Source organism: Diabrotica undecimpunctata, chromosome 5 (genome assembly GCF_040954645.1).
Source record: "Diabrotica undecimpunctata isolate CICGRU chromosome 5, icDiaUnde3, whole genome shotgun sequence".
Classification (NCBI taxonomy): domain Eukaryota; kingdom Metazoa; phylum Arthropoda; class Insecta; order Coleoptera; family Chrysomelidae; genus Diabrotica; species Diabrotica undecimpunctata.
Genome location: NC_092807.1, coordinates 105,144,918 through 105,168,723, shown reverse-complemented (window position 1 = coordinate 105,168,723; position 23,806 = coordinate 105,144,918). Strand labels below are relative to the sequence as shown.

Here is a 23,806-nt window from a genome sequence, read left to right as displayed (position 1 = left end):
ATGTACAATCCAAATGTAACATACCCAATGTAGATAATTGCACAAAAACATTAATCACAGAGAACTTTTTCCAAGAAACCAGCAAAGTCATATTGCTATGAATAGTTCACCCAATGAGAATCCAGCAGATAGAAATTAATTCAACCAGCCTCTTGACGACAGATGTACCAATAATGATTGAAGGTATCCAATTTAATAAAAAGACGTCTCAAGATATTTCCATTCCAAAAATTGTTCCAATAAAATTAATACCAAACCATGAGATGAAAATTGAAAAATTAACAATCCCAGAGACACATGGCCAAATTCAACCAATAGATACCATAGAAGTACTACCCCGATTATCCATAGGACTGAGCACCACTTCTGTTATAATATTTTTAACTATTTTAGCTTTCCTAATAATCTTCCTAATTAGGAAAAGAAAACGAATTTCCAAAATCCTATTTGGAGAAAAATTGCATCCTGCCCAGATCTAGATACTAGACGAGCTGATAGCCGAAGTAACCAAAACTTCGAGGACGAAGTCCCAACCAATGGAGGGAGGAGAAATGTAGCCATAAGCTCCCTTACTATTAAGAATCAGCAGATTCCGATATCCGACGTTATAAATAGGAAGAAATCAATATTTTTATTATTATTGTAATTATTATGTTTCAATAGTCAACTTTAAATCATTAAATGTAGTAGTTTGTAGAATTTCTCAAAAATTGTAACTTATTTTCGAAATAAAGATTTTTTTTGGGAATATCGACGTTGAAGAAACATTTCTATATATATATATATATATATATATATATATATATATATATATATATATATATATATATATATATATATATATATATATACAAGTAAAAAGTAATCGCATGTCTCTCAAAACAGAAAACCAAAAATGGTATATGATGGAAGGCAACCGTATATACGTATTTCTGACTATTGGTCGTCTTCAGTACGGTGCAGCCAAGTTAGAAAAGGAGCATATTAACTTGGGAAAGGATCACTACAGGAGCAATGCAACCAATCCTTTATATATATATATATATATATATATATATATATATACATATATATATATATATATATATATATATATATATATATATATATATATATATATATATATATATACGTGGAGCCTCGATTATCCATCTCTCTAGTAACCGTCACCTCTGTTAACCGTCAGGGTCCATACATAAGTTATATTGACTATTGAGCATTGCGATAAGCCAAAGGAAATTCGTTGATATGTACACGTGCAGTTGTGCCAGCACCGCATTTTTTTATATAAATATGTAGTTTTTGTTCTTATTCAAGGCTCTGGATTAAATTTTAATTTAAATAAATGATAAATAATACCGTGCTTTTAGAGTTCTATTTTTAGAATCGCAAGCCGAAAATAAAAACTTACAGCACAATAATTATTACAGTCAATATCTGTATGTCACCATAATTCAGTTTGATTCAAATTCGAACAGTGATTGTGTCACTTAGTCGTTTGATCAATTAAGTTTTGAAAAATGAAGCCTTCCACATCTGGAGCATCAAAAAGAAAACGTTTGTTTTGTCAAGTGAAACAAAAATAGAAATTGTTGCAGAACTAAAGAAAGGTGTTTCTGCTGTCGCATTGAGCAAAAGGATGATGTTCTGAGAAGAACATCAATGATTTAAAGAAAAATGCTGCAGGAATTGAAAAGTATGCTTCGCAAATGGAATCGTTGGATGGCCGGGTGAAACATCGTAAGACAATGAAAAAGGCCACAAATGAATCACTCGATACAGCTCTGTATTTGTGATTCGTTCAAAAAAGAAGCGAAGATGTTCCTTTGTCTAGACCAATTGTTGCCGAAAAAGCGTTGTTTTTCAACATGAAATTGAATGGCGATCCTTCATTTAAATGAAGCAGCGATTGGTTGGAAAAGTTCAAAAATCGCCACGGTATACGGGAACTGAAAATAGAAAATGACAAATTGAGCGCAACTCAGAAGTATTGAAGTCGTTGACGAATATAAAAGAAAGTTTCAAGCTATGATCGATGAATATGGTTTGACATGCGATCAAGTGTTCAATGCGGATGAAACTGGTTTAAACTACAAAGAATTGACGACGAAAACACTCTCTTCACTGTCTGAAAAATATGCACCCGGATTTAAAACGCAAAAGCAACGAGTCACAGCAATGATGTGTTTAAATGTAAGTGGTAACCATCGCCTTCCTTTATTGTTAATTGGTACAGTAAAAAGAACACGTTGTTTCAAGGGCATAAATATGAACGCACTTGATGAACATTGATGATTGATAATTGATGAACATAATGCATGGATGTCCCAGGAAATACTCGCTAACTGGTTCAAAAAGGTATGTACTGCAAACCAAAATTTGTTTATCTATTTTTGTAACGTCTTGTTTTTTAGGTTTTTTTACCGGACGTTCGACAAACTTCCAAGCAAAAAATTTGCCACCAAAGGCGATTCTCATTTTGGACAATGCACTGCCTATCCTGAAGCCGGTATGCTGCGAAGTGAGGAAGGGAATATCACGTGCTCTTTTCTGCCTGCGAATACAACATCATTGATACAGCCAACGGATCAATCGGTCATTGAAACATTCAAAAGCATATACAGAAAAAAATGTATTCAAAACCTAGTTATGGAAGAGGAATATTCTTTTCCAGAATACTGGAAAGCATACAATTGAAAATATGCAATCGACAATGCTGTGGATGCTTGGGCTGATATTTCGGAAGTAACGCTGAAAAGAGCGTAGAATAAATTATGTGACATCTGAACGTGATGCGGTAACAAATGAAGTTATGGCTGAATCACCTGTTTTGTTTTCGTTGCCTAAAGATGACATAAACGAATGGTTAATTTGTGATGAGGACGCAAACGGCTATCGATTGCTGACAGATAATGAAATCGTTGAAATGACAACAAAGGCGGACGAAACTGATTCAGAAGATGATAAATACTTTGACGGTGGCGATGTTGATGATGCTATTGCAACTGACAAAGATTTGCCGTTGCAAATGTGAAGTAACAATAAAACAAACAAAGATTTCGGAATATTTTAAATCAAATTGCTTAGACTGTACTAACATAAATCCCTCTTATATTGTCAAATAAAACACAAATAAAATTTGAGAGTTATACTATGAATTTTTATTTTTTTTTAATGTTCTGTTAACCGTCTTTTCGATTATCCGTCATACGTCATACACTGTATATATATATATATATATATATATATATATATATATATATATATGTATATATATGATACTAACACAATCATACATAAGTATATATTTCAAAATCCATTAAACATTGGACAATTTTAAAAATGTTTTAAAAAATTTGTGCCAATTTTAGGCAACTTTATTAACTACATAGGTTTCAAAGAACTCTAAACAAGCCAAAATAGTGATATTTTAGAATTCATTCAATATTGGTAAATATTGTAATAATTTTGAGAGTGTCAACGATTTTGAGCAATTTTTAACGAATTTTGGGCAAATTTAAATAATTTTGGAAACAATTTTACAATTAAGTAAGAACAACTTAGCATAAAAATTAACAATATTTTAAAATCTTTTAAACATTGGACAATTTCGAGAATATTTTGTAAAATTTGTGGCAATTTTAGGCAATTAACTGTATAATAGATCCTGAACAAGTGAATATATTAGCGGTATTTTGAAATTCATTTAATATGGACCAATTTTTTGAAAACATTCGTTAACTTGGAGTAAAATCGATTTAATATTGGAAAGTTTTCGGACAATTTTGAATAATTTGGATACATTAAATATTGGACAATTTTGAGAATATTTTGGACAATTAGTGACAATGGAAGCAACTTTATACAAAGCAAGCATGAATATTAACGATATTATATAATTAGTGTAACATTTAACGAATTTAGTAAAGTCTTTGGACAATTTGTTGCGATTTTAGACAATTACATATATAACACAACCCCAAACAAACTTCAACATCTGCTTTGTTTTAGAATCGTTTCAATATTGGACAAATCTTTGATATTTTGACTCTCTCTCTTTCTCTCTCTCCGATTATGCTCCAACCTTTCCGGTCTCGCGCCGATCTTCTACAAATTCTCACGTCTAGCAAATTTTGCGCGTCCCTTGCCACTTCATCCTCCCACCTTTTCTATGGCCTTTCTTTTGGTCTTGCGCCCTGCATTTTATTATCTAGGGCTCTTTTTGGCAATCGTTCAGTCTCCATTATTACTACATGACCAGCCCATCGAAGTCTCTAAGGCTTAACGGTATCTGAGATCGGTGCCTATTTAAACAGTTGGTTAAGTTCATGGTTGTATCTGGATATCTGTACTCCGTTTTCGTTAATAGGTCTAAATATCTTTCTTAGGACTTTTCTTTCAAAGACTTTTGGATAACATAGGACAATTTTTAAAATATTTTAGATAATTATTCGCAATTTAAAGTAACTTTAAAAAATTAGATTTATTGGAGGTTCTTTATCAAGCTTGCATATTTTCTATGGGCAATTCTTTAAGCATTTGACCATTTGGGACAGTTTTGGATAACATTGTACTAGCAGATCTTAATTTGGACAATTTTCAGAATATTTTGGACCATGTGTGGCAATATTAAGCAACTTTAGACAATTAGATACAAAATAAAAAAGCATGACTATATTATAAAAAGAGTGTAAAATTAAACAAATTTAGTAAACTTTTGAACAATTTGTGATAACTTTAAGTTATTTAGACAATTTGACAGTTTTTCAATCAACTAGAAATTTTGAAAATTTTTGGCCGAATTTTGGACAATATTGTATAATTAGTCAGAAAACAGTATCTCAATTAGCATACCGATTAGCGTATGCACATTTTAGAATGCATTAAATATTGGACAATTTATAAATATTTTTTATAATTTGTTACCACTTTAGCATGATTTATAATGATATTTTGGAATCAATTTAATATTGAATAATTTTTAAAAATTATTCAATTAGATACAACAATATATTTAGATAAATTTAGATCAACTTTTGAGACATTTTCGGTAATATAGTAAGAAGTAAGGTTTTAGACGATTGTTTACTATTTTGGACTATTTTTTACTAGGGTGAGACTAATTTAAATAAACCTATTTATAATATTTTCAGAAAAAAAGATCTTTAAAATATAAAACAAAAATTGTAAAAACTTACCTGTGGTGATATTAGTTGTTGCAGGTTTTTCCGTCGTTTGTGTAATACTGAATTTGGCAGACCTACACGAAAATTCTTTCTCATCTAAACAATACTGCTCACACTCAGTCCTTGACTTAACACCGGGCAGCCTTTTGGTATCGTTGCCTATTAGAGTGGCACCAGGTATTCTATCAAATATCCATAGCTTGTCACATGAAGTGTCTTAAATATACAAGTAATTAAATTAGTCTTATTTTAAACCTCAGAAAGTGCTTAAACTGTAACCGTAGATTTTTATTAATTAGTACAATAATTAATAAACATATACGGGGTAAAATTCATCTTTATTTTTTAGAACAAAAAGAAATAAAAATAAAACCTTATTTTTTATCTATTTTGAATAAAATAAATCCTTTTTAAAAGCGATTTCCAGACTGGAAGTCGAAATGTCAAAGTTAAACGTAAAATGTAAGTTTTATTACAATCAATTATATTTTCTTCTTGTAGTACCTATCTGATACATATCAGGTATAAAAGGTGATAAAAAATAAATCAATTTTTTATTACAATTGCAGAGAATATAATAACATCGCTTCTCACTATTATTATCGATGTCTTCTTCAATTATGTACAGAAATTATCCTTCTCCGAGCAAGTTCTTCCTTTTTTGTGCCGTTGTGGAGAGTTCTCAAATAATAAAGTCTCGTAATAATTGTAATTGTAGCGAGATTAATAGCAAACTTTTTAGAGAAACTTACCAAATAGTTTTAACCCATTTCACTCATTTTATTAATTTATTTCTATCAACTGGAGTATTTCCGGAAGTACTAAAATACTCAAAAGTACTTCATATCTATAAAAAAGATGATTCCTCAAAAACTGACAATTACAGACCCATAAGCACTATTTCTACTTTTGGGAAAGTGATTGAAAAGATAATTAAACAACGATTTTTAGCAATATCCCTTTGCGACTTGTCGAAATCTTTTGACTGCGTTTCACACGACATTTTGCTCCACAAAATATTAAATTACTATGAAATCAGAGGTATCCCTCTTAAGCTTATAACTTCTTATCTATGTGGTAGACACCAGGCACTAATGTCTTAAGGTCATCTCTCCGATTTTCTATCCGCAAAACATGAAGTCCCACAAGGTTCGGTCTTAGTGCTTTTTTTGTTTATTATTTATGTCAACGATTTGCCTAAATTTATATATCCGTAGAATTCGCAGATGATGCGACAAAAGTTATACCAGGAAAAAAATAATGATTATTTAAAAATGTCTTACGAGGAAGTTTCTACTAAATCTAGCACATGGTTTGCTACAAACAAACTGAAACTTAAATACGATAAAACGCAAAATTTATTTATATCTGCAAGTAATTTACTTCTTCTTCTTTCTTCTCGTAGCACTACAACCCGGGGGGGTTTGGCTGACTGCACAACTTGCTTCCATCTTGAACGGTCGTCTCCATAATAGTTGGGTCAGTGGGCAGTCCCAATGTTCTTAGATCTGACCATATATTGTCTCTCCATCGCATTCGTGGACGTCCTAAGGGTCTTCTTCCTGTGGGGGCTTCCTCCCATATTAATTTGGCAAGGCGGTTATTAGGGAGTCTATGGACATGGCCAGCCCAGCTTAGACGTTGGGATTTAATCTCTTGTTTGTTCTCATTCGGTATTGGTTGCTATTAATGTCGTGATAAGGCCCAAAGATTCTTCTGAGGATTTTCCGCTCAAATTATCTAATTTTTTTCAGTTTCTTTGGTCAGGGTCCAAAGAAACAAGTAACTAGTAATTTACATAATATAATAATAAATATAATAAAGAGACTGTTAAAGTTAAACTATTAGGAATAACCATAAATAATCAACTGAACTGGTCGGCTCATATCTCACAACTAAAGAAAAAGCTATCAAGTTCATTATTTGAAATTCGCCAACTAGCAAGGGTTGTCAACTGTAAAACATTAAAAATGACATATTTTTCTTTACTTCACTCACACCTAAACTATGGATTAATCATATGGGGCAATTCAAAAAATACTAATTATATAAATAATAATTCAAATTTTTAGAATGTAACAGAACGCTATCAGGATTTTAGCAGGGGGATTTGTTTAGAATACTGCCGACCTTTCTTTATCAAATTCAAAATTATGCCGCTACCTACTCTGTTTATATTTTAAGTTCTGACTGAAATTCACAGAAAACGGGCCCATTTAACCCATTTAGTCCTGAAACTTTTTTTGTTTAAAGCTGAATGTATACATTGAGTAGTGATTAAAAAGGCTTCAAAAGTCAGGGAAAAATAAACAAAAAAATATCCGACCTCCAGATTGGCCACAATTTGGTGTTCTTTTAAAAGGAGATAAGTCCTTTTAAATATTTATTTATTATCAAGTACAATTTATATTCATTGAGTGTGATAATTATAAAAGCATTCTTTAGGATAAAGGACAACATTACACTTATGACAAATAAAATTTGCCATTTTATGGCAGTGTACACATGTTCGTTGCTGTTCTTGATAGGTTACTAAATGATCCAACCTATCATAACGAGTGTTCCCGTTGATTGCTTGGCGCTTTTGAAGGTCCCCTTTCGGTGGTTCAACTGCAATAGCCCTTCGGAATTTTCCGCCAGCCTGTTTTTGCAAGTGGTATGCATTCTGAACTGCCATATCGACACAATGGGATATCAAAGGAAAATACCACTCGTACAGTTGTTCGATATTTTGACGTGACAACGTCTTAAATTAGGTTGTGGCTCGGAGTCACTCATGAAAAAGTGTAACGCCCGCTCACGTCTGTTACGATGAGTCACCGAACGAGAGAGAGGCCCGCCGGACCGGCAAATGCCTTGCGTCTCTCTCCCACTCAAACTAGAGAATTAGGCGCGTTGAATCGGTGCGTGCTTGTGTCTCTGTCTTTCTCGAGCGTTCTTGGCGTTGGAAAACCGAGAAAGCGTCATACAAGTTCACACGTGTGGTTAAAGTATCGTCAGCTGTGTCTGTAGTGAAAATGTGGAGTGCTTAGATTCGTCATTTACAACAACTACAACAATAAAGGTAAATAATTGTACACTAATATTTCATTATCGTAAACTATGATTGATTGATTAATTGTTAGATTGACACAAAAGTTGAGAAACTGAGTTTATAGGTTATGTCATACTATTGACAAATGTTGATAGTGTTAAGTAAATTATTAGTTTAAATCACTCTGCAATCAATCGTAATTCAGTCGATTGAGAAGAAACAGCGCGTTTCAACTGCAAACAACTATTGTGCAATTTAATAATATTCATATCAATAAATATTCTACCGAGAAAAAGACGTTGTCACGTAAAATCTTCGCCCGTAAAACCGACTTTACAGGCAACCGATTTTTTTCTCGTACAGATGTTCGATACTGAGCAATACTCTGGTCGCTTCTGTCAACTCCACCCATGTTTTCGTTGTACAGCTGTATGGGCACCTCTCTCCAGTTTTTTCATCTCTTTTATTATTTTTAGGGGACATTCTGGAATTCTATTTACTCTTATGGTACCTGTACCTTTTATGTTTCTGAACTTCAATTCTTTTAGGAGAGACAAAGATGTGAAGTAGTTATCAAAAAACAAATGAAATGACGCAAATGGCATCTTCTGTAAAACATCGGCGTATTTGAGAACAACACTTGACCCTAAACCTAAATGACTATATTTTGGTAGTAGAGTTGAAGATGCTCCCTGATATGGATAAAAATAAATGATATATCCAAGTCTTGTTGCTCCAACCCAAAACTTGTAGCCCCAGCGAATGGGCTTTCCACGGATGAACTGTTTGCAACTATGGCGTCCAAAATAGGGCACCATAGCTTCATCTATACTGTGGTTTTCTTCTATTGGAGCATATTCGAAGAATTTTTTGTTCAGAGATTCGGAGATTGGCCTCATTTTAGAGAACTTATCTTGCTTATCCAGTTGGGTGTCATCATTGCAGTGAATGTTTGTCATAATATATTGAAATCGATCTCTGGATATAGCTGAACAAACTACTTTATTATTTGTATCATCAGAATTTTGCCAATACATTTTTCTTCTAGAAAAAGAGCAATAACCACTAAGCAGTAATATTCCAATGAAGCAGAACCTTTCATCCGTAGATATATCACCTACAGAATTTTTTTGTTGGGCATATGTATTACTATATTCCGTAATTTGCTTAACTATATCAGCCATAAACAATTTAAATATCGTTGCTGGTGAATGCTGATTGTTTACGAATTGAATTGGAATCCATGTAGAGAAATTCGATTGTATCTCGTTTTGAGTACTTGAATTTTTTAAATTTCTTAGGTTTTTGTTCAACAAAGTCTGCTAATGACTTATCATCATCTGAATCAGATTGATTTGGTAGATTAACGTGACACTCTGCCCTAAGTTGACATCCAGGGAAATTCTCAATATCAACATTATCTTCTTCACCCGAATCCTCATCGGTAACGTCATCGTTAGCATTTTCAGGAAGCAAAATTGCAATGCTATCTGGAATGTCAATATCTTCTTTTTCTATTTCTTCAAGTAGCTCCGCTAGCGTAAGGGGCTTTTTCCAGTACAAACGACTGAGAAAAATAAAAAAACATTTATTAGTAATACAGAACACTGTAGACGCCGATTGTCCTACTGGCCTTTTAAAAGAACGTGATACTTTGAGCACGTGTTATGATATTATTACCGACAAAAATTCTTTTGTATATGCTTTAAATAATTATTTCATCTCTATATAACTTCATATTTTATCACGATCGGACATCACTAATTATAAACAAAACAGAAATAGCTTACCTAGCTTTATCCATTTCAAGTAGCTAAAATCACCCCTACACAAAAACTTCCTGACACACTGGAAATTATTTATTATTCATATTAAGATTCGATGGATAATATCATAATTTAGGATTGTAAAACTAATACGGCATCTACATTTGAAAAGTTTAAATTTGTAATGTACTAGTAGAAACTAGAAACCTTCTGGCCTTTATAAAGGACGGTAGGTTCAAATGGGTTAATACAGTAATCTGATGTTCACGTTCACAATACGCGAAACTGTCACTGCTTACAAATAAATCGCTGTAGATTGCATCTTTCAGATAACAATTGCCTTAATGATAACTATTACAAGATTTTACCAAAAAGTATTAAACAGCTAAGCTATAATAGTTACGAAAAAGTTATAAAAAAAATATCTTCTTAAACATTGCTTTTACTGCTCAGAATTATATGACCTTTGGCAGAACATAATTTTCTTTTTAATCTATGTTCTTGTTTGTGATTTTTCAGCCAGGAAATCCTTTGCCTTTTTGGAGCTCGTTTTCCCTCTACTTTTCCCTGTAAAATTAGTTGAAGCAATTCACATACTTCGCTGTTCCTCATGATGTGACCGAGGTATTCGATTTTAGCTGTTTTTATTATGCTTTAATTCCATATAAATGCAATATAAAAATAATATATATTATTTTATACAAATATTATATTAAAATAATAATAACTATTAAAAAATATTTTTTTTTATGAAATTAATGACATTGTTTACAGTATTTTTTTCACGAACTTTTTACCACTGACTCATGCACTGGGCTGATTATTCATGTACTCGACCTTCGTGAATTTTTCACGATAATATTTTTAGTTTCGGTACGTGAAATAAATAAAACATTCATGGAAATTATTATGACAATGAACTAAATGCATAATACATTGCTTTAAAAAGAAGTTTTTAATAACAGAAAACTGCGCTATGCGCGAAATTTATGTAAATAAATACTTTTCTCAACTTAAGATCCGTCATAATGGTGGATTTTTGAATCTAAAATATCTGAGTCCATTCATTATTTAAAGATTAAAATAGTAGTAGACGATATAACGACACATTTTTATTGTTCAGGAAATGTTAAGAATAATTTGATTTAAAGTTCTATTAAAGTTATAATTAATTAAAAAAATACCTCATTAAAGTTTTTTTAATGAGTTATTATTATTAGTTAGTAACTTTTCGTCAATAACTTTGCGAGAAACAAATATCTTTTAATTCTGTTTTAAGGTCAGTATTATAGTTTATTTCACGAAAAATGGCTGAGCGCTTAATGATTGCAATAAAACCCGACCGCAAGTACCCCAGCTTAGTCAACATTAGTTGAGCAGGTAAGTATTCAGGTAAAATTGAAGCTACTGTGGAGTGTCGTTATCTTGTTTGTATAATAAATTCCTGGTAATATAAAACTTTACTTTACTTAATCAGTAGACCCATTTGTACCTTTCGGTGTTGGGCCGTTTAAAATACAATTCATTACATTTCAATATTTGACAGTCTTCTGAGGTGTCCTAGCTCTTAACAAACTTTCTTCATTCCTTCCTATTGGATGCCATCTGTGTTGCTTCCTGCCAAGTCTTACCCTTACTCTGCAGTATCTGCGAGATGTCACTATTCCATTCTTTAATGGGTCTTCCTCTTCTGTTCTTCCCTATTGGTTTGGCGTCCCACACTCTTTTAACTTGTCTATTATTGTCCATCCGGGTTAGATGTCCGAACCATGCCAATTTTTTCTCTTTGATTGACTCTTGAGTATTGGTTTGATTTTGAGTCTTTCTCTTATTTCTTCATTTCTGATCCTATCAGTTCTTTTTACTCCTATCGTTCTTCTGAGGTATTTCATCTCTGCTGCCTGAATTCTGCTCTGATGTCTTTTGTTTAATATCCAATTTTCTGCTCCATATGTCACTGTAGGTCTATATATTGTTTTGTATATTGTCATCTTGGTCTTTGTTGATATTTCTTTGTTATTAAGGAATCCTCTATTTAGTGCTTGGAATAGTTTTCCTGTATTTTCCATTCTGTTGTTAAGATCATCCTCGATGTCTCCTTTGTTGTTGATTACTGTTCCTAAGTATTTGTATGAATTTGTCTGTATTATTTTTTGTTGGTCTATCATTACTTCTATTTGATCTTCCGTCCCTTGTTTCCTTGATATTTTCATTATTTGAGTCTTCTCTTTGTTTACGTTTAAGTTGTATTTGCTTGCTTCTAGGTTCCATTTCTCTAAGTTGTATTTCAGTTTTTCTGCAGTTTCCGCAATTAATACTATGTCGTCTGCAAATATACACATCTCAGCATTTATCATTTGCATTCTGTTCCAACCGATGCAGTACCTATTTCTTGAATGTTTTCTTACATTCTTTCACTATCTCATCTATTACATTTATGAATAGTACTGGGCTGAGGCTTCCCCCTTGTCTAACTCCTTGGGTTGTTTCGAATGGTTCTGACTGTATATTTAACATTCTTACTGTATTTGTTGTTTTCATGTATATACTCTTTGTTGCTTCTATCAGTTCTTCACTTACTTGTTTCTTCTTTAGGCTTTCCCATATATCTTTTCTTTTGACTGAGTCGAATGCTTTTTCCATGTCTATAAAGCTCAGATGTATTTCTTTATTTTTCTTTAAGGCTTTTTCTATTACTTGTTGCATGGTGAATATATGGTCTTGTGTGTTGTGTCCTTTCCTGAATCCACTTTGTACATCCTCTAATTTATGTTCTATTTCTTTTCTAATTTTCCTTTCTATTATGGTTTCGTATACTTTTGCTGCTACACATAGTAGTGATATACCTCTATAGTTCCTACAGTCTCTTGTGTTTCCTTTCTTGTATATAGGTATAATTACTGCATTTGTCCATTCTATAGGTATTACTTTTCTCTTCCATATTAGGTTATATATGTATAACAATTTTTCTTTTGCTTTTACTCCTATATATTTCATCATTTCTGGTGCTACTTCATCGCTTCCTGCTGCTTTTCCAATCTTTATCTTTCTTATTGCTTCTTCCAGTTCTTCTTTTTCTATAGTTTCTGGATTTTCCGTGTTTCTCATGGATACTCTCCTGTTGTGGCTTTCCTTCTCCATTGTATTTGCTTGATTTCCATTCAGTATCAGCTGAAAATGTTCCCTCCATCTTTCCATTATTGTCTTATCGTCGTTTATTATTGTTCCTTCCTTGTTCATTATTTGTTTCAGTTTCGTTTCTTTGTTGCTTCTTAGGTTTTTCAGTGTTCTGTAAAATAATTTTACGTTTTCTGTGTTGTTTTCTTCCATTTTTTCCCCGAATTTTTCCCAACTTTTCTTAAATATAAATAAAAACGATTAAAAAATCGTATAAAATTATAAAAACAATTAGAATACATTTTATTTCATAAAGTTGTAAACATTTTAACAGTGAGTTTCACTATCAATAGTTGATCTTTTAATGACCACAATAAATTTGTTGATCGTTAAGTATTTCCTGGAATAATTATACAGGTTCCCTCTATTCTGTATAATTTGTAAAAGTATATAAAACCGATGAGAAATTTTTAAATATACATTTTGTTTCATTTAGTTGAAAGTGTTACAAGTGTTACCAGTGTTATACCTATTTATACCTATAAAATAGCATTATGTGGCGTCCGTGGAAAACATTGATGGTGCTTCTTCCAGTGTTCCAGCAAAGAAAAAGCATTTATCTGCTGACGCTAGAGAAATCGTAAAAACAATATATAGTTCTTTACTTACAAGAGGACTTACTGCTAATACTGCTGCCAGTGAAATATCTAATTTAACGAAAATACCTCTAACCACAGTGAAAAGAATTACATCAAATCCCATTAAGTCAAGAAGGGAGCGTAAGGATGCTAATTCTACCAAATGTATTGACGAAAGTGATAAGGACTTAATAAGACGAAAAATTTACACAGTGTACGAAGAGCAACGGATACTTACATTAGATGCTTTAAAACAACGGCTTACTAATGATGATACACAAATAAACTGTAGCCGCATTAGTCTTTGGAGGATTTTGTCTAAAATGGGCTTCAGATATCGTACAATTGACAAAAGCCAAGTACTTATGGAGTCCCATCGTTTACAAAAATGGCGTACTGAATATATAACTTCCATAAGAAAGTACCGTACAGAAGATCGACCAAAAATTTATCTGGACGAAACATGGTTTGACACTCATGAAACACCATCCGATGTCCGATTCTTCCAACAGATGTCAAACAAAAGCTCCATCAAACAAAGGAAAAAGAATAACAGTTTTACATGCAGGATCAAAAAATGGTTGGGTCCCAAATGCCTTATGGCTTTCTTCAAAGAACATTAAAGACTCCTGCGTGGACTACCATGACGATACAACGGCAGAGCTTTTTGAGCAATGGTTAAAGAATTGTCTTATACCTAACCTTCCTCAAAATAGTGTGATAGTAATGGACAATGCAAGTTACCACATTCGTCAATTACATAAGTCTTCAAGTGCAAATAACACGAAAATTGAAATTCAAAACTACCTGTTAGAAAACGATATATATTTTGAAGAAAGTTATTTAAAAAATGAACTGTTAGAAGTGTTAAAATCATTTTCTATTAAAAAAGTATATGTTTGTGACGCATTGGCCGAGGACATAGGACATACAGTATTACGGCTTCCGCCCTACTATTGTTTATTTAATCCCATAGAGCATAATGTGGCACCAACTAAAGTCAAATGTTAGGTCACAAAATGTTTTTCCGACTTTAAGTGGTAGTGTAGTCGAATTAATAAGGAAATGTGTTGATGATATCTCTCCAGAAAGTTGGAAAAATTCAGTACGCCATGTAATGAACGTAGAAAATTCATATGTTACTTTGAATCACATAATTAAACCAATTGTTATTAATCTTGAAGAGGATAGCGACAGCGAAACAGAATTAGGTATTTAGGAATTCATAAATATATTTTGGTTATTTTGGGATTTTTTTTTGTAAATATTAACTTGTATATATTTTTCTATATTTTTTTTTCAATTCATCTATTTTTTGTACATTATGTATTCGTTTGTATATATATACTGTAAATAGAACTATTATTGTACTGTACTATAGTACTGTAAATAGTACAGTTTTAACGATATCCGATTAGGAAGAGCAAAAACTTTTAAACACGCCAGTTATTTGGTGACAGTCCTAAGCCTGTAAAAAGTGTGAAGGAAAGTACCTTTCTGAATTTAGATCCATATACTACAATTATTCACATAGAACAAAAAAACTACTTTCTTCATGTTAAAAATTGTTCAATTATCAAGTATATTCACTTGAACAACCTGAAAATACCATATGAAATAATTTAATAAGTTTTTATAATCGTGTATTACACAGCTACCAATGAAATATATTAAATAACAAACTTTCTGAAGTGCGACCCTGTCGCTAGTTTATTGAGAGACTCTTGTATACACAATAGGATCAACTCAGGTAACCATTAAGCATTCAACCATTTTTCGTGAAACAAACTATACAAATATTTTTTGAAAAATGTTATCTTTTTAGGTACTCTTCATTACAGTTACCACAATTCTCTACTTGCGGTTACAAAACGAAACCCTAGCAATGTTCTTCTCTAACAATGAGAGATATCAAGAGTATACACGATTCCTTAATTTTAAAATTTTGTACTGTTAAACTACCTAAATGGCGTCGTCCAAAAAATTCTAGATATGAAGCAAAAATAACGTCTGTGAAAAACTTTGTAAGGAATAGTGTAATGAAGCAAAATATTCCACCTTTACCTAATACCTTTCTTCCTTCTTCCGATTTGTCAATACAAAAGATGTTCCAAGTGTATATTAATCAGTGTTCTCCAGAGGAGAGAGTAAACCCATTATACTTTAGAATGATTATTAATACTAAGTATAATTCTAGCTTTCCTACTCAACGTACAAATGTGTGTTTCTTTTGCGTTGAACTTGCAGAAAAAATTAAAAGATCTATAGATGAAGAAGAGAAGACAAAATTTATTGTTGACAGAAAAATTCATAAGCTAAGGGTTTATACATTTTTGGAGTTGCTTAAAGAGTCACAATATATTTATAACACTATCCTTCGATTGTCAAAAAAACTTTATACTTTGTAAGGTCCCTGACCAAAGTGCCTACTACTACAGGCAACTGTATTTGTATAATTTTACCATAGTCCAGGGAACCTCCCAATCAAAGCTTAATTAAAAAATGTATTTTCGTATTATTGGACAGAGGACTAATTTGGAAAAGGTTCCAACGAAATTTCTTCCGCTGTTTTTGACAGTCTTAACAAAATTGATTTTCACTCTGAAGTAACCCCCATTACAATAGCAAATGGCTACAGTGGCCAAAATAAGAACACTACGCTAATTGCAATGTGATGCAAATGGCTTTCATCAAAAGCACTAAAACATGTACAAAACATCGAAGTATTTTTTCCGGTGGTAGGTCATTCTTTCTTGCCAGCTTTGGTAATATTAAGAAAGATATTAAAAAACTGGAAGTTATATGACACCCAAAAACGTGTTTGGAATTATTTTCAAAAATAGCTACAGGGCAAAATTGCAAAATGTTTTTAGACTAACTGGTACATGGCATTTTTCTTCTCAAAATAGAAAGCGTTTTTCCTAAGAAAATGCAAAACTGGAAATATTACCATTAGAGGAGCAATTAATTACAGAAATGATTTGCAAACATTTAAAAGTGTTTTAAAAAAAGGTTGTACGATCTATATAATTGACCCCGTTATTATAGAAAGTGGTATGCAACAAGTAAATTCTCTTAAGCTTCAAGATGTTGATAATTTTCTCACCAAACACTTTGGAAATACTTGGAGAACCATGGAAGAACTCAAGTTTTTTGAAGATATATCTTCAATAATATTCAATTGGAGCAGCTAGTTGTTCAGGAAGGAAATGCTGATACAGTTCCAGATACTGAAGAAATAATAGAGGAAGCAACTTGTGAGTTTTCTAAAGAACTTCCTTCTATTTTAGTATAATATATAATATTTTGTTTATTAACTTACATAATTTTGAAAAGAAAATGTTGCTGTTTTATTTTTATGAGCTATCATAAATAAAATTATCAATAGTAATGCCACTAGTGATTCAATTTTCGCGATAAGTCCGTCGATTTACTTCTAAACGAAACTAAGTTGCTTGAAAACACCACGAGTCCGTAGGACGAGTGGTGTTTTCTTTAAGAAACTCAGTTGAGGTGGTTGAGTTTAGAAATAAAAGACAGACTTATAAGCTAAATTAAATCACGAGTGGTATTTTATTAGACTATTTCATGAACAAAGTGATAGGTCAAAAATTCAGTAGAATGAGAGGAAGGAATTTAATAATAATACATTTGATCTAGGTAACCCAAATCTACCCACCCAATCGGTATCCATGGTTACGTCGTTGAAAACACGAAGCTGATAGACCAATCAGAATTGAAAGACAGTTGGTGTTTTCGCGATAACACAAGCTGTCTTTGGTTTGTGATTGGTCAGATTATGTGAAAATTTTAAGATAAGTGAAATAGTCTGTAAAACTCTACAAGGTAACATAAAAACCTTTTATTATTTCTTGCCGAATTTTATTATCAAAACCGGCAATATATTCCTTTTAGTATCAAAACCGACATTCCCCATTATTTTTTCAATTAAAAAAATAACCGTTAATAATTTAGGTAAAGTTTCTTTACTATTTGCTGTCATTTGCCGTTCTCTTATAGATTAAAATATATTTGTTTCGATATCACCTAAAATAAAAGCATATCATTGTTTTGCGTTTTATTCAAAACTCAAAATGATGGCGATTGCGGACTTTATTACGAGGACCCTCAAGTGGTTAAAATATATACATTTTGAATTCCGTGACTTTTATTCAATGATTTTACATGATTACAAAATTATTTTGAACCTGAAGATCTGTATCATTAATCTGTTAATGCTTTGCATTATGTTTTAAGATCTGAAAATAAGGTATAATCATCTGCTGAGTATGTTTGAATTTAGCATGAGCAGACTTTTTTGAAATAACCAGTTATTCCACTACTTAATACCATTTTAATTCTGTAGAAAACCAACAAGGAAATTTTGAAGGTTTATTTATTTTTTTTTTGGAACATAAAGTGATATTGCTTTAGAAACTACTTTATAGAAATTATTTACTAAGATATTAATTTTTAAATCATCAAAAATTGTAATCTAGTCAATTGAAGAAAAATAATTATTTAGACCTATAAAATTTACATTACAATAGTCAAAATATGTAGTATTGTAATCTAATTATTTAACTTTACTATTACAACTAAGATCAAAAGTAATTGTCACGCGATGAAAGTTATTGGGAAGCAAATTGTCAAATGCTTCATAAACTGACTTCTTCTTCTTCTTTAAGTGCCGTCTCCCGATCGGAGGTTGGATATCACCATCACTATCTTTATCTTTAAATTCTTTAACCATGAGACTCTCCTTCTTCCTATATTCCTTCCTCCTCTTATCTTTCCCTGTATTATCAGCCTTAGCAGTTCATATCGCTGTCTCCTCATTACCTATCCCAGATATTGTAACTTTCTTATTTCTATTGTGTTTTTAAACTGACAGTTTCTGATAATCTTCAATACTGTTGAAAATGAGATCCAAAAATACTCTTGATTTGGGATCTTATTTGATTGCCACAAGGTTTAGGTAAGAAAAATAATCGCATAGTATCTTTGCTGGATAGTTTTGTGGGCAGTCAACGAGTAAGTACTCTTTATTTGAGTAAGCCCAAGAAGCCAGCGGTAAATTTTGATCTCCAAATAGGTATACAAGCAAATCTGATCATTTGTTTTTAATAGTTTTAACAGCCAAGCAATGACTAAGGTAAATATCTTGATGATTAATGTCAGATTAAAATGGATTTGTAGCAATATTAAAACTCCTCCTCCACGTTGCTTAGTGCTAGTTCTTAAGTTACGATCCAATCTGAAAATGTGGTAGCCACAATTTAACAATTCATTATCAGGGTAATCTTGATTTAGCCAAGTTTCTATCAGAATGATTACATGATAGTTAGATTGGGAGATGGAGGTTGGAAGTCTATCTAGTCGAGTACATATTTCCCCAAGATCCTGTTAAAAATAGAAATAGTGTTTATTGAGTTTGGTTTTGTGACGGAGGTTTTTTAGTAACTGTTGTGAGTCCATTTATAAATTTAGTAGTCAATTCAGATTCTCCTCTCTGTTTTCAAACACTCAACTTTGTCAAAACAGTTTTAAACTCTTCCTGTTAAAGTTTCGTTTTATCATAGCCTATTTTTATGTCATCCTTATTACGATTGCGCTTATTACGATTTTGATTAAATTGCAGTACTTAATCACCACTTTTATTGGCTTGTTTCTGCCTGCTCGACTCGTAATAACTTCACAACATCGTTATAGGCAACGTTATGAAACTTATACACATAGAAATTTAAAAGTACTTACTTGTTTTCAAACATTTTTTGACGAACCAAGACACATTTTCGTCGATGACATTCTGTATATCCACGATATTCACGTTATTTCGATACCAGTAACATTTGGAGGTACTGTAATATAATACGAAACTAGCACAGTCATTGTTCGATTGACACAGCGATATACACTCAGCTGTTACCGGTTTCCAAGGAGTGTTTTTCTCCAACTGGTAAAGGAGCTCTGCTTGGGTGGAGTTGGACGGACGCAGACCTAGCACTTTTTCGAATTTTAAGTCCGTAGCGGGGCAGTCAAAGACGCTAGCACCTGAAACAAACAAATGTCATATAAGATAAATGAACCACAATCTTAAATTAAAAAAAAAGTGGTTGGTTTTTTCCACTTGCTTACATTAAATTAAATACGATTTTGAAAAGGTTTCATCGCTAAGTACACCAATCAATAAGTGCACAATGTATCTTCCTGACGAGTCAGTGGTCTCGTCCGCGCATATATAAAAGTAATTATTACCTATTTCAGCTTTTATGTTGTGGATAACTGAGGAGTATAACAAATTGACATTATTTCTCTTTAGAGTTCGTTTACTGGGAATGTTTTGTTTGCAATATTTTTTTAAAAAAGAACTAAAGTTTTCATTAGATAATTTTGAAAGCGGTATATTAGAAGATACTAATTCACGACACAAGTCTTCGTTAAAAGTTTCTTGTTCGGTTTGTTTTTTGGAACTTGACTGAAAGCACTTGGACACTGAAGGTTGATATTGTTCACCGGATGTTTTTGCATAACAATTAAAGTATTTAAATTAAATGAAATAAAAATCGGTGTAGTAATCTTGAAAATGTCAAGAACTGACTGTGCAAGAAGGAAGAACCCCCAATATTTACAAGAGGCTCTTGATCTTTTCTGTTTACATTTAAGGAAAAAAACCGCGAGCATACAGCGGTGCTCAAAGAGTCGATCGCGATCGACCGGTCGATCGCCAAAGTTTTTGAAGTCAATCGCGATTCACGGAGAAAAAACGGAGACTTTTCTGAACCACGATACGTGCATGATTGAAATAATTGTGATGCTATCTCTTCACCCGACAGTTGCGATAATGCCGATTCGGCATATCAACATTTACAGATAAATTATGGCACATTCGTTCAGCAAATTCCCAACTTTTCCAGGATTTAAACAACTTTTCATCGTTGAAAAAAAGATAGCCGCTCATTTGAATTATGTTTATTACGAGACGGAGCTGTAAGTACTTCATAGCGAGTTTGAAAGACGCTTCGCTGATTAAAAAAACTGACAGATAATGTAACATTCATGTCTAATCCATTTTAATGTCAAGACGTGGAAAAAATAGCCACTGAAATATCCGTTACGTTCATTATGGAGATCATTTCCGTCCAAAATGAGGTATTGAAAACAATTTCGGATATACACCTTAAATCCAGAGCGACCGATACGAAATTTTGGTTTTTCATATCGTCTGAGAAATATCCGTCTTTGAGACAAGTAGCTCTGCAGCTCACAGCATTCTTTGGATTAACATACTTGTGTGAGTCTGCATTTTTCCAAATGAAGATAGTGAAATCAAAATATTGTAATCGGCTAACTGACGAACATCTCTCTTCATGCTTGCGTTTGGCCCTCGGTAATTACGTACCATCATATGAAATACTTGTGGATGATATGCAGTACCATGCATTAACATCCAAATAAAATTAATAAGAAAAACGTAAATTTAAATAGAACTCTCTGTAATTACAACTTTTTATCAACTAGAAATGTGCAATAAAGTTTTTTATTTTCAAAATTGTTTTGGTTTACTATGCTTTGTTTTTAAACCAGGAGGAGTAAACTAAAGAGACAGATTCACACCCAAGAAAGTTACTAGAAAAGTTACCAAATCTTCTTTTTTGGTTGATCATATCGGCCTTCGCCGGTAATCCAAAAAAATTATATTATACTAATACGTCGCTAAACACTTCTAAAAACAACTGTTTTTTTTATACAAAAGCAGACTAAAAATCTAAAAATTAAAATAATAACGCAGAAAACATAAAAAATCGCCCATATAACTTAATTAACCTATGAAATGCCATTATTGTCAAAATTTCATAACAGTGGAGTAAACTTGCCTGAGTTTGGACCAATTACAAACAAACGTTGCGGTGCGGTAAATTTGAATAATTACTCCTCCTGGTTTAAAAACAGGGTATAGCAGTCGATCTCCGGACGCATGCAGTATAAGTCTGAGCACCACTTAATTAAAAGCACTTAATTAATTAATAAGGTCAATATATGATATGCATTTGTTTTTAGCAAAATTAAAGCCAACTATGTTATTGTTAGAAAAAAAATGTTAGCGACCTTACAATAGATTATTGAATGATTTGAATTTTAAATAGGTATAGTATTTTTTTATCGCAAGAAGTTTAAAAATGCTTGAAAAATGAAAAAATACATCGATTTATTGCGAACTAGCCTTGTGTCGATACTTTTCTTAAACATAATCTCCAATTTTAAAATCTTTGTTTGTACCACCGTGTAAATTTTTAAAATAAAATAAAAAATAATACGTATGTACATACGGTTTTGCCACAACATGAGCAATAAACTTTATCCATATCCATAGATAGCTCTTTGTAAGGTTGTATCCAAGTTGAAATATTGTTTATTTTCAAAGCACAATAATTATTCACAATTCAAAATACATGTTGCTTGCGCATCCAATTTTACAACAAAAGTGAAACCAAGAGAAACTGACTGTCAAAATAAAAATTTTTGCCTAGAGACATAAACTTTCAAACACAAACCCTTAATTCCAGGTCAAAACGTGATAAAACTATAAGCCGCTGTCTTTGATTAGTTACTATACCAAGAATTTGAATACCAAGTGATTATAAAACAAAATTAAATATTGGCATTTTTATGCTGTTGGGGTTCTATTACCCAGGATCTCCACATGAAGAGCATTTGGCTGATAGTTGTGCCCCTATCGCGCATCAGAGTGCTATAGGGGGAAAGGGATGGTCTGGAGCATTGGGGCGCGGTGGAGTGACTCCTGTTTTTACTCGAGTTAATACACCTCGCTCCAATGAATTGTTATACCCGAACGTAATTCTTAGGGGTGAACATTTCTCACAGGCTGGGTTTAATCAAATTGCTTGCTTGCTTGTTGCATTTTTATGCTATCTGTAAGTTTGAATATAAAAATATATAGTTAACACCAAATTTTCAAATTATCTGCACTTTATGCTCACTTTTATAAAAATATGCAAAATTTGACATTTTTGCATTTTTTATGCATTATATGTAAAATATGCAATTTGCATATTTGCCTAAGTCTAGTTATTAAATATACAAAACACCTAACGCTGGCTCTTTCTACCCATAAGCTCAGATCTGGCTTTCATCGACACTGGCTGCTTATTGATATCTAAATAATGCACGAATGAAAGAAATTTGCACCAAATGATTAAGTTATTCTGGCTAATTGGTCTTTACCAAAGCCATCTAATTAAGTAAAAAAAGAGGTTATTGTGCGAAAGAATAGTAATTTTCAGACCAAAACAAATCGTTTACAAGAAAAGCATTGAAGGAGACTGACTATATTATGAATAAGGTCCAGTTGAGCATAAAAGCTATTTATGGCCTATTTATTATTTAGCCTTAATTTAATGATGATGTTCCAATCACTGAAATATACCATAAAACAATTAAGATTTAAAAATAACGTTAAACTCTTGAGCTTCGCATACTTTTACTTTCAACCCGTATATGTCTTATCGTTATTTAAAAAGTATGAATATTAAGTAAAATGGAAACTTTTTGTAAATAAATTGTCACCATAAACGTTGAATGTGTTAAATAATTATACGAGTATTATAGCCTTATTTTTTACCTGCAGCGTTTAAATTATCCACGTCCCAATTACCGTTTAAGAATATTTCTTTATTTTTTCAAATATTAAGTAAACCAAGAACAATATATGATAAAATGGAATCAACATATTAAGAGAATGGATACAAATAGACTGTATATATATATATATATATATATATATATATATATATATATATATATATACACTTCTCCAAGAAATTAACGCACCACTTTAAAATATTAAAATATTTTATTAGCGTTAATAAAAATTTTCATTTTAATGTTATATTTTGCAAGCTCCTTGTATATGCTATTCATACACTCTATATTTATTGACTATGTTTTATCGCTATAGTTTTTTTTGCAACAAAACAAAAAGAAGCACAAAATGTACTAATTCTATAAATATAGTAATTTCCAAGTGTTCACGAATTTTATTCG

At 32.0% G+C, this 23,806-nt stretch overlaps 1 protein-coding gene across 1 annotated transcript in view; it reads right to left on the bottom strand.

Annotated features, from left to right (window-relative positions):
- The window catches only part of LOC140441613 (uncharacterized), a 65,114-nt gene that overhangs the window by 25,069 nt on the left and 16,239 nt on the right, over positions 1 to 23,806 (bottom strand). Inside the window, exons 2-3 of the mRNA XM_072532453.1 lie at positions 19,499 to 19,795; positions 5,199 to 5,402 (exon numbers count right to left, since the gene is read on the bottom strand). Of these exons, the coding sequence (XP_072388554.1) occupies positions 5,199 to 5,402; positions 19,499 to 19,795 (501 nt within the window). The remainder of the gene's footprint in view (positions 1 to 5,198; positions 5,403 to 19,498; positions 19,796 to 23,806) is intronic.